Genomic DNA, 12508 nt, shown 5'->3' with positions numbered 1-12508 from the left:
ACGGAGCGCGTAACGTTCATTTTCCCTGCCAGATGTTGGAGAGCATGATCAAGAAGCCCCGCCCGACCCGTGCGGAAGGAAGCGACGTTGCCAATGCTGTGCTGGACGGAGCCGACTGTATCATGCTGTCCGGAGAAACAGCCAAAGGAGATTATCCCCTGGAAGCCGTCCAGATGCAGCACCTGGTAAGTTGTCCCTTCAACACTGGCCGCTTTAGAAGCACCGGCTCTCCCTCCCAGTAGCCCATCCCAACACATCCTTTCCCAGGCTAGTAGCTAGCATTTATACCCAGCGGTGGCTGGTCATATCCTCCAGATAATTAACTCCAGAAAGTTAAAAGTATGGCCTATCTGGAGAAGGTGAGCCCTATTTGAAGAAGATAACGGCTTTCTCATGGGCATGCTGGTGTAACATCTGGAGTGGGAATCTAGTAAGATTTGCAAAGCTTGGGACCCTTTCACCTGCCCCTTGGGTTGCCCAAGCTGTCCAGATCCCTCCTGTTCAAGAGAATCACCTTGGTCCCTTGCATGTTGATCTCCATGGTTTAATTTCCGTATTTTTCGGAGTATAAGACACGCCTCCCCCCCCCAAAAAAAGATGGTGAGAATATACACTGAGTGTAGCCCCACCCACCCACCAGCTCCCACCCTTTGGCCTCTGCCTCCCAGCAATTTACCTCCTTGCAGCGAAGGGGAAAATGGGGCTTGCAGAGGCTGCAATAGGCCGTGACCCGTCAAAACCGCGCTCGACTAAGCCGCGCCCGATTAAACCGTGTCGCTGACGTCATCAACAGGGCGACAACAGCCAGCGCGGAGAAAGAAGGGTGCTTTAAATAGCGCTTTGAAAGCAAGCCGATTCAACTTAAGGTAAGAGTTAGGGTTAGGTTTAGGGTTAGATTAAGGTTTAGGGTTAGGTTAAGAGTTAGGGTTAGGGTTAGGTTTAGGGGGGTTAGGTTTAGGGGTTAATTTTAGGTTTAGGGTTTACAGCGTGCTTCTGTCTCCACGCTGTTGTCGCCCTGTTGATGACGTCAGCTACGCGGTTAGTCGAGCGCGGTTTAGTCGAGCGCGGTTTTGTGGTGGAACCGCAATAGGCTATGGCAATCCCTGCAGCCTGAAACAGCTGCTCATCTGGAGGCCCCTGCTGAAACTGAAAGTGAAACTTGCTGTTTGCTGCAAGGGGAAAATTGCTGGGAGGCAGAGGAAGATTTTTTTTTCCCTTGCGCTAATCAGGCTGTTTGCTGCGAGGAGAGGTGTCAGCTATAAATGCCTATAGAACGTTCACAATTATTAGACTTATTTTTTTAAAGACTGCTTTATTATTGTTCTAGACAGCTTAACAAAATGAAGAAGCTTTTTAAAACAAATGCTTGATCTGAAGAGGCCCAGTGCTAGTGTATCTTCTTTTAAAGAGCAGAGAATTCCAGAAACCCACATCAATTTTAACAGCAGCTGTACAAGTATAGTCTGAAATGTAACACCACGGTGTACATATCCTTTGTACTGTTTGCTGTGCGTTGCAAGGAGGCAAATTGCTGGGAAGGCAGAGGCAGATTTCCCCCCACCACCACCATTGTTTTCCTCCCCAAAAGCTAGGTGCATCTTATACTTCGGAGCGTCTTATACTCTGAAAAATACGGTATCTGGGGTTTAAAAGTCACTTGGGTTCTTTATGTTGCGTGGGGGGTGGGGGGGAGGAAATCCACAATGTGGAAATATGTGAGTCTGAATCCCACACTCACTACTGTCTCAGCCCTGGAACCTTCCTTGGGACCGGGACAGGGGTGGGTGGGTGGGTGGGACTGGGATGGTCCCTTGGATTTTACTTCCGCTGAGCTATTGTGCTCTTGGAAGAGTTACCCGATTGACAAAAGTGTGCATGACTGACCTCGTAAACTGCCAGAGACCTTCTCTGATCTGCTTTGGAATTTTGTAGTTTTCCCCCTTGACAAAACTAGCACCAAATACCAGAATTGAAAGCACTGATTGCCTTGGCTGTTTGCTGTGGATTACAACAGCCTTATAACCTACTACCGTCAGCTGCAACGTCAGGTTAGTTAGCTTCCTCAAAGGAGCTCCCCTGCTGTACGAGAAGGATACTATTAACGCTGCCTCTCGGCTTGGGCCGAGTTCCTCTTGATAACCTCCATGTGATAACCTCCATCACACCGAAGTAGAGAACGATCCCCAAGGCCAAAAGCATGATTATGTTGTCATACTAATCCCCTAAAACCCGTCTTTTGTTGAAACGAGCACGTACCCCAATAGCTTTCCACAGCCTCTCTATCTTTCCATCTGCTTTCAAATCATTTAGGATAGATTGCCCCAATGTTTCCTGGGCCGGCGTATGTATGTGTTAGGGTTAGGCCGGCAAGCCCGCAGCTCCCTTTGTGTGAGCAGTGTGCAGCTGCCTCTCACAGCAGATGGAGCATGCATACATGCACTGGCTTGCTGGCCATTTCCATGGCCAGAGCTGCAAACCCTTCATGGCCCACTAGTGGCCCCGCGCCCCACAGGTCGGAGGCCCCCCCTGATTTAGGGCCAAAAGGCTGGATGAACTTGAGGGAATATTAATCCGTGACCACCTAACTGGTACAGAAGCTCTTCCAGAGTATTGGGACCCTGGAGGGTTGATTCAAACCTCCAAAATGGCTTGTTGAAGAACATTCTGGCACCAGCCCGAAACATTTACACCCAGAAAAGTTGACCTGCTTTTTAATGGCATTCAGAGACGAAAGTTAAAATTCAACCTTCCTCCTCTTCTCTTATTTTTATTTGAGAAATACACACGAAGATCTTAGGAGCCCCTTCAACCAGTGGTGGAATTCAAATAATTTAACAACCAGTTCTCTGCCCTAATGACTAGCTGGGTGGGCGTGGCTCAGTGGTCATGTGACCATGCAGGCGTGGCCAACTCAACGTCACTCAGGTCGATGGGGGCTTCGCCTTAGCTGTTACAATGGAATAAGGGTTAACCGGAGAGGCGGTTTCTGTAAACAGGGCAATAAAGATTAGGCTAGAAACAACACCAGAATGTTTCCTCCCTGCCTTCCTTACAGGATTAGCCCTGTAAAGTGGGAAAAAAACGAGATTTATTCCAACAACCGGTTCTCCAAACTGCTAGAAAGTGAACAACCGGTTCTCCTGAATAGGTGCGAACCGGCTGAATTCCACCACTGCCCTCAACCCCTTGCTGGGGTGTGTTAAATTTAACTGACTTTTAAGATATAGAAACAAGTGTCCTGTTTGCCATAAGTATCTCAGGAGAATTGCTTGCCCACAAGATGTTTTTCCGGACACCTTCATTTTCAATATGTAAACATTGAAATTATAATATTTTGAAATAAGAGGGGGGAAAGAACAGCCTGATTTAGCGACTTGAAGGATATTGAAAACCCTTAAGGCTGTTAAAAGTGTTTTTGAATTATAATTGGAACATGCTTTTCCTAGGATGACAAAATAAAGAGGAATTTTGTCTTTATAGAGGCAGGAGGGGGGTGCCTTCCCTCTCGTTAGCCTCCTATCTCTGGTTTGAAGCCAGACACACATTCACAACCTCGTCTTTGAGAGAACAGATCTGCTGCTGTAACAGATTCCCAGAAGAGAGTATTTCAGGTTGCCTTTAAAGATACAGCTTCTAAGAGTCACCTCTGCTGAGACTAACCATCTGTATCATGGTGGGTTTCTGGCTTTGTATCATCTTCTCCGTCTACCGACCTTTGTAAAAATCACATTAATCTTGATCCTTGGGGGCTTAAGGTACTGTAAAAAGTGTCATTTCCAAAACTCGATTATGCTGCTTTCCCTAATGTGTATCACGTTGCAAATAATCCTTATCGACTCTTACCTTAACTGCCTAGTTATAATAATCTGGAACTCTGCATGCTTTAAAAATGCTACCCAAGTCTCAACTTTTGGCTGCGAAGAACCCACGTATAAGCTTAATTCCTGAAACGGGAGGGACATACAAGTTCAATATATCTCTGTTGAAAATTAATCATCTTTGGGATTGACAGTTTCTCGGGGAAAAGCGATTACTTGAACCCTGCCCCGGAAGGGAAGCTATCTAAGTTGGGTTGAATTCTTAACAAAGCAGCTGGCAGATTCTCTTTAAAGTGGAAGCTCTCCAGCCAAATTGAGAGACTTGGTTTCCTGCTAAAAATTAGGGTGGTGCAGCAACAGACTCCTCAAACCTCAGGATGTTTTTTAAGAAGAAGAAAAAATCCTGTTTGGTGGCACATTCATGTTGGTTCTGCAATCAGAACTTAGCGTGGATGCCCTGAATCCTTCTGATTTAGTGTATTCCTTGGGTGGATTTGAGCGACTTATCTCTCTTCCACGTGGCCTGAATGATATCACCCGCTCTGGAGCGCTGATTTTGTGGCTTTGGGGGTGGTTCAGATTTGGGAAGCCGATTGCTGCCTCACCCTCACCGTCATCATGCATGTCAAATAAGCAATTAACTCTCTCTTGCCTTACTGACATGATCATATCACTCGATGTATCTCTTTCCTTCCTTTCTGTGTTGCTCTTCCCTCCCCTCCTTCCCTCCCTCTCGCTCTTGGCCTACAGATAGCTCGGGAGGCCGAGGCCGCAATCTTTCACCGTCAGCTGTTTGAAGAACTTTACCGTCACACTTCTATCAGCCGGAACCCTTCTGATGCCATGGCTGTCGGCTCTGTGCAGGCCTCTTTTAAGTGCTTAGCTTCTGCTCTGATAGTTTTGACCGACACCGGCAGGTAGGGACTCCAGAGTTAGCCAGAATAACCAAGTAAGCTTGCCTAGAGGATTTGTTAATGGTCGTTTTGAGATGCTCTGAAAAAAATAAAAATAAAGCAAATTTCCAGGTGGTGCTCCTCCATGTTAGTTAGGGTTCTCTCACAGCACTCTTAAAACTAAAAAAGAAAAAAATCAGCCTGTCTCCATCTGTCTTAACCAAGCAGGATTTGAGGTAGGTCGAAGCAGACTCAGAGAGGTTCGTGCATGAAGGAATGAGTGCACTGGTCACTGGCAGACTGGCGTGGGGTAAGGTGGCAAGTCTTGCACCAGGTGAGGCCAGGCGGTGGATGCAGACCAAGGAGGCCAAGACTCACCTGCTCTTGTGGAGGATGACCGTCTCTGTCCCCCCCCGTCCCAGCAAAGATGCTCAGCTGGGTGGATTCCTACCTTGGTCGCTTCCACCCTGGTTCTCCGCTCGACCCGCCATCCCTCTTTGCGCCTAAGCGGTGCCTGACGTGAACGCCGTCACCCGAACGCCTGTTGCTCTTGTAGATTGCTCGCGAAGCCGAGGCAGCCATCTTTCACAGACAATTGTTTGAAGAGCTCCGCCGGCTGGCCCCCCTGAACCGAGACCCTACCGAAGCCGCCGCTGTGGGTGCCGTCGAAGCCTCCTTCAAGTGCTGCAGCGGGGCCATTATTGTGCTCACCAAGTCTGGAAGGTAGGAGGCGGAAGGTGCTGGCAGAAGTCGCGAGGACTTTCTCGGATGGCCAGATAACAGACACGCCCTGCTTCTGAGCCTCTTCTCTTTCTCCCTCTCAAGCACAGGTTTTTGGTCTCTGGATGGAAGCGCTGCTAATGTAGCCTTGGACTAGGCCTTCTAGGAGCTTAGCCGGTGGTCCTCCAGCTTCACTCTGAACTTTAATAAACTTTGCATAGGGTTGGACAAGAAATCAAATGCACCACTGTCAATAATTAAGTTTGTGTATCACAGGCTTGCAGTGCCAGTGTTTCCCAACCTCCGGAACTTTTGAGGCAGTGTGGACTTCAACTCCCAGGATTCATGCTGGCTGGGGAATTCTGGGAGTTGAAGTCTGCACATCTCAACAAGTTGTCAAAGTTGAGAAGCAACTGTCTCGGACAATAACCATGAAACGGCGGCTTGCTGTGGACATGTGCAAACGAAAGGAGAAGCAAAGCGTAGTGGGAATTTTCACGGGGCTCATAATTTGTGTGGGAAGGTCTTAAAAAGCTTTTTAAAAAGAGGGCGCCTCCCAGGGCATCAACCTCCAGCAAATTTATTGAGTGGGCAATGCCCACCGCTCAACAGCTGTGTAATTCACTCCAAAAAAGAGTGCCGCTGAAACTTTGATCTCATTTTTATCAGCACACAGTTTTGCACATTTAAAGGGGGTGAGTTTGCTTGTGATTCAGTGTCTGATGGGACCCAGGCCACCATACTAAACTAATGTATATTTGAACATAGTGTGTTACATGTCTGCAATTTGTTTATATCTCTGTTGAAACTGCAGAGCGAATTTATTTTCTGCAGATCAGATCAAGCATGTCTGCACTATTACTATTATTATTTAGAATTGATGCAGAGTTCTAAATGATTGATTTTCCAAAACAAGGATTATCGGGGGGGGGGGGAGTATTTTTGCAGCTGCGGAATGCAGATTTGGAGGAAATAACAAAAAGAAGCAGCTGCAATGAGCAATCCAATATAATGGATTATATTGGCACACCTTGTGAAATAAGAGCATACTTCCTGCTTAACCTTTCTTCTCTCATAAAGGGTTCCTACCTACTGTTTGCTTACGTGTTTTGCAAATTTAGTTCTGGATCGTATTTCCCTAATCGTAGGTCTGTAAATGCTTTCGATCTCTTAGTAGATACCCAATTGCCTTATTTGCAAATGCTTGATGATGAGGGAAATTGGAAAGAGAAACCAACAATATTCCATTTAGAATGCTAATTCTGTAGACTGGTTGTTTCCTCCTGGGAACCAATATTTTTAAAATTCCGTATTTTTCGGAGTATAAGACGCAGCTTTTGCCTCAAAAAAGAGGCTGAAAATCTGGGTGCATCTTATACACTGAATACAGCATTTTTTTGCCTCCCAAAATCCCGCCCCTTTGTAAAAATGGCCCTGCAGAGCCTTTAGGAGGCTTGCAGAGTGCTCCTGGGGGCTGGGGAGGGCAAAAATTGAGCGAAAAACAGGCTGTTTTTTGCTCATTTTTGCCCCAGCCCCCAGGAGCACTCTATACGCCACTGAAAGGCTATTCATGCCCTCTTTTTTTGAAGAAGAATGGGCCCGTTTTTACAAAAAACGGACCATTTTGGGGAGGTCTGCAGAGTGTAAAACCCCCTTTTTTTAATTTGCCTCTTCAAAATCTTGATGCGTCTTATACTCTGAAAAACACAGTAATATTAGAACAGTTGAAATCACGATCTGCATGTATCAGTCTGAGGGTGTCTTTTTCCACCCTTTGTTCCTCCCCGCTTTTCGAAGCAAAACCGCACCTGTAGAATTGTGTGCTGTGTTGAAGCCAGCTGTCAGCGGTGAAGATGATTTAAGCTTCCCAAATCTTTTCCAGATCTGCCCACCTGGTGTCCAGGTACCGACCACGGGCCCCCATCATTGCTGTGACCCGTAATGCTCAGGCCGCCCGCCAGGCCCACCTCTACCGTGGCATTTTCCCCGTGTTGTGCAAGGACACAGCCCTGGATGCATGGGCTGAAGACGTCGATCTCCGCGTCAACTTGGGCATGAATGTTGGTAAGAAGTCATTTATGAGTCGCGGGTTTAACCCTTCCCGCAAGAGGAGCATGGAAGCCGAAGGGAGCTACTGCTGTGAAAATGCACTTTCCAGAAACTAGTAACATTTGGGGTGGTGGTGGTAAAGCAGGGGGCGCTCTCCAAACTTGGCAACTTTTTAAAGACCTGTGAACTTCAACTTGCAGAATTCCCAAGCCAGCCAGCCATACTGACTATGGAATTCTGGGAGTTGAAGTCCACAAGTCTTAAGGCTGCCAAGTTTAAAGGCTTCTGTTGTACGCCACCATAGGTACACTCCAGCAATAAAACTAACGTGCCCAGCATTGTGGGTATAAAATTCAGCCATTCCACTACAGGCAGTACTCTTACTGCAGGCTTCTTCTGCTGACTGCCAGCTGCCTGCAATTTGGCAGCTCGAATCTCACCACGCTCAAGGTTGACTCAGCCTCCCATCCTTCCGAAGTGGGTAAAATGAGGACCCAGGTTTTGGGGGGTTATATGCTAACTCTATAAATAGCAATAGCAGTTCGACTTATATACCGCTTCGTAGGGCTTTCAGCCCTCTCTAAGTGGTTTACAGAGTCAGCATATCGCCCCCACAGTCTGGGTCCTCATTTCACCCACCTCGGAAGGATGGAAGGCTGAGTCCACCTTGAGCCGGTGAGATTTGAACTGCAGATAGCAGCTGAAGTAGCCTGCAGTACTGCACCCTAACCACTGCACCACCTTGCTTAGGGCTGTAAAGCACTGTGAAGCAGTATGTAAGTGCTGTTGCTAAGTTGGAAGGAAGGAAGAGCCGTGATGGCACAGTGGTTACAATGCAGCATTGCAGACTAACTCTGCCAACTGCCAGCAGTTTGATCCTGAATGGCTTAAGGTTGCCTCAGCCTTCCATCCTCCTGAGGTGGGTAAAACGAGGACTCAGATTGTTGGGGGCAGGAGGCTGATTCTGTAAACCGCTTAGAGAGGGCTGCAAAGCATGTAAAGCGGTATATAAATCTTTAAGTGCTGTTGCTATTAAAGATGGTCATTAAGCGAACCAGTCATAAGTCAAAAGGACTATCTGGGGATTCCACATTAACCCCTCTTGCTTCCTCACTTTTCCTCTTTTGTTGCTGTTCCAGGCAAAGCTCGTGGATTCTTCAAGTCAGGCGATCTGGTCATCGTGCTTACCGGCTGGCGCCCTGGATCCGGTTACACCAACACCATGCGTGTAGTGCCTGTCCAGTAAAAGGGATCCGTGGCGACGAACACCCCCTCCTCCTGTCTCGCCAACCTCCCCTGCCTCTCTCGCATTAGACCAGCAACAGCTTGCCATTTTGTTCTTTATCTGTAGAGCGGGTAGTAGTGACTGCCCTAAGCCATTGAGTGCAGTAACTCGGGGGTGGGGACGAAGGGGTGGGGGGGGAAAGAGAGAGACTTCAATTTAGAAATACTTGAAATAGTTTGATAAGTGGAACCTCCCCCTCCCCCCATTTCTTCCTTGTCCCAGGCTATCCCGCCTTATTTGTTAGGAAGCCAGTATGATCCGGGCAGCAGCCGGGAATCGCCCTGTTTTTCTTCTGGAGCGATCCGCTTTGCAGGGAAACTAGGAATCCCGGCTGGCTTATTTAGTACGGCATTGTAGGCGAGGCTTGGCGTCCCACTTTGTCCTAAATCTCACCTTCCCAGCCTCTCTTCCTTTCTGTAAGTCTGTGTTGTCAACACTCTGCCAAAACACTCCACTCACGAGCTCTGCTACACTGTAGTTGGCTCGATTTTGGAGGGGCTCACTCTGGTCCTTGCCACGAGATACACCAAGAATGCTCATTCCCTCGTAAGCAGGATGCTCCTGACCTCCATCAGATCGACACACACACTCCAGTAGGGGTTGACACGAGAGCCCCCTCTCCTGCCCCTGGGAAGTTTTAGAAAGCAAATTTAACTCCCTTGTTCCTCCTTGCCTGTACCCAAGGGATATCAGAATATATTTTCACAGTGGGTTGGTTCAGGAATAGATTGCGCTGGTTTTTGACAGGATAGGAAGATTTGAGGAAAACCCAAACGTTGCTTACGAAACTGAAGGCGAACGAGCCAGGCAGGCCGCCGGAATTGTTCCCGTCACTGCACTCCGCCCAACCGAAGCTACCCAAGGTTGCTTGTGCCGCTGTTGTTGAGCTGTCTTGTGTTTCAGTTGAGTCACGCTTCCCGACAGTGCGCTCCGTAACTCTTCTCTATACATTACCTGCCGTTAAAAAAGAGATGCATCGGATTGTCAAGATGCCACTTTATTTACATCAATAAAGCAGAGTTCAACCCATCCTTTTTCCTGTTTTGAAGTTTACCAATCCGCTGCTGGGTTGCATGAGAAATAAAAAATGAACCGGGGAAGGGCTTTGAAAAGAGTATGACTGGCCCCATCCTCCTGAAATGGCCTTTGGTTCAAGCGGTAATTAAAATATCACTTCCTCTTCTGCAATCATGGTACAAATTGAGCCCGCCGTCTTCCCTTCCACACCTCAAATAGCAGGGGAAAAAAGTTGCGATGGAAAACGCAACCGCTGGCTGGGGAATTCTGGGACTTGAAGTCCAGACATCTTCAAGTTGCCACGGTTGAGAAACACTGGTTTAGTATGTATAGTTTCTCCTTTGAGTTTGTTTTTTTGCACATAACAAAGGAAGATAAAAGCTATTAGGAATTCCTGTTATTTCATCTTTACATTGCTAAAATGTGTAGCTATAGACGCGAAAATAGTTGGACTTCAACGTCGCAGAAATAGAGATGGGTATTGAAAACTCCCTGGTGAGCTTGCTCTGTTCTGCCTTTCTTCCTTTCACCTCGGATGACCGGCCAGACAAAGCCATAGCTTACAGCAACCCTTTGTTTAATTATTGTGTTGGGCCTAAATGGGTTCCCACAGACAAAACAAAAAACAAAAAAAACCAGTGGTAGAAGCTGGAACTTTGCAAGACACAATGCCCATTATTTAATTTTTACAAAATTAAAAACTGGGACAAAGTTTGTGGATAGATTAGGGCCCCAAAGGAGCAGCTTTGCTGCTCCTTCTGCTTAAGACAAATTATTTACCTATCTGCTACATAGGCCATTCTAGCTCAGGAATTATGTACTTAAAACGCAGCAATACCACAATTGGGATCAGAAATTCCATTTTAAAGGAGATAATAGCAATAGCAGTTAGACTTATATACCGCTTCGTAGGGCTTTCAGCCCTCTCTAAGCGGTTTACAAAGTCAGCATATCGCCCTGGTTTACAAAGTCAGCATATCGCCCCCACAGTCTGGGTCCTCATTTCACCCACCTCGGAAGGATGGAAGGCTGAGTCAACCTTGAGCCGGTGAGATTTGAACTGCAGATAGCAGCTGAAGTGGCCTGCAGTACTGCACCCTAACCACTGCGCCACCTCGGCTCCAAGTGAGTTTCACCCCTTATGACCTCTTTTGCCATAGTTGTTAAGCGGATCACTAATTAAGTGAATCATGCGGCCATTATGCAAATCTGATTTCCCTATTGATTTAGCCAACTTGGAAAGTCTCAAAAATGGCCACCAGATGACTCCAGGATGCCACAATTATAAATGCTGCCCTTTTGCCAAGTGTCTGAATTACGATCGTGTAACCATGGGCTCTACAGTGGTTGTAAGTGTGAGGACCAGTCATAAGTTACTTTCTTCAGTCCCGCTGTAACTTTAAATGGCTGCTACACTAATCATTGTAAATGGAGGCTTACAGTAGTTTAGTTCATTTAGAATCTGCTGAATTTCACCCCCACTTGAAGGGCAATTCTGCGCCCTTCCCATTGCTGGGGGAGAAATCCCTTGCCGGGTCTTAGGCGCAAGGGATATCCTGGAAGCATTCCAGTGGGTTTACTTCCAATAAAGGAGTATATTTGTAGCTGGTGGTTGGAAGGAGGGGTCTATGGGGATTCTCAACTATCCTGGTCGTCCCAAAGGGCCTTTTTTTTTCAAGAGGCAACTGGACTGTCTGGAGTTTTTTTTTTCCCTCTGAAGATGTTTCCGCTTCCCACCCAAGAGGCTTCTTCAGCTTCCTTCACCATTCAGTCAGAGCTGAAGAAGCTTCTTGCGTGAGAAGCAAAACGTCTTCAAAGAAAAGAAAAACCAGAAAGTCTTTTTTTAGGTGGGGGGGAGGGAAACCCCAACTTTTGCAATCTCCGAGCTTGCTTGTTTTCTTGCAGGCGTTTCGTTACCCAAATAGGTAACATCATCGGGATTCCAAGGGCTAGCAGAAAAACCCACTCCGTTGTAGCACTGATGATGTTACAAGTTAGGGTAATGAAAGGTCTGCAAGAATATAAGCAAGCTCAGAGGGTTTACTGCTGAGTAAACGGCAATCAGATTTGGAGGAAGGACTTTTGGCCTGCTCACTCAGGGCATTATATTGCAGCCCCTGCTCCCATGTGGTCTCTGCCCGAGAAGGACCCTCAATCTATTCTTTCCATATTCTATTCTTTCCATATTCTTTTCTATTCTTTCCATATTCTATTCTATTCTTTTCTATTCTTTCCATATTCTATTCTATTCTTTTCTATTCTTTCCATATTCTTTTCTATTCTTTCCATATTCTTTTCTATTTCCATATTCTATTCTATTTCCATATTCTATTCTTTCCACATTCTATTCTTTTCTATTCTTTCCATATTCTATTTCCATATTCTATTCTTTCCACATTCTATTCTTTCCATATTCTATTCTATTCTTTCCATATTCTTTTCTATTCTATTCTTTCCATATTCTATTCTATTCTTTCCATATTCTTTCCATATTCTATTCTTTCCCTATTCTATTCTTTCCCTATTCTATTCTTTTCTATTCTATTCTTTCCATATTCTATTCTTTTCTATTCTATTTCCATATTCTATTCTTTCCACATTCTATTCTTTCCATATTCTATTCTTTCCATATTCTATTCTTTTCTTTCCATATTCTATTCTAAGACACCCCCAGGGAGCCAACTCCGTCCTCGGGAGGCCGCGGCCCCTTTAAGAGCGAAGGAGCT

The 12508-nt window shown here is 46.4% G+C and overlaps 1 protein-coding gene across 3 annotated transcripts in view; it reads left to right on the top strand.

Annotated features, from left to right (window-relative positions):
• Nucleotides 1-9794, top strand: part of PKM (pyruvate kinase M1/2) — a 47430-nt gene extending 37636 nt beyond the window's left edge. For all 3 annotated transcript variants that reach the window (XM_032232779.1, XM_032232780.1, XM_032232778.1), the window contains 4 exons: nucleotides 33-185; nucleotides 5268-5434; nucleotides 7314-7495; nucleotides 8620-9794. In XM_032232779.1, coding sequence (XP_032088670.1) covers nucleotides 33-185; nucleotides 5268-5434; nucleotides 7314-7495; nucleotides 8620-8726 — 609 coding nt within the window. In that variant the 3' untranslated portion in view covers nucleotides 8727-9794. The remainder of the gene's footprint in view (nucleotides 1-32; nucleotides 186-5267; nucleotides 5435-7313; nucleotides 7496-8619) is intronic.
• Nucleotides 9795-12508: the final 2714 nt, after the last annotated feature.

Source organism: Thamnophis elegans, chromosome 16 (assembly GCF_009769535.1).
Source record: "Thamnophis elegans isolate rThaEle1 chromosome 16, rThaEle1.pri, whole genome shotgun sequence".
NCBI lineage: Eukaryota > Metazoa > Chordata > Lepidosauria > Squamata > Colubridae > Thamnophis > Thamnophis elegans.
The sequence above is the reverse complement of the archived record's forward strand: the minus strand, read 5'-3'. Positions and strand labels throughout refer to the sequence as shown.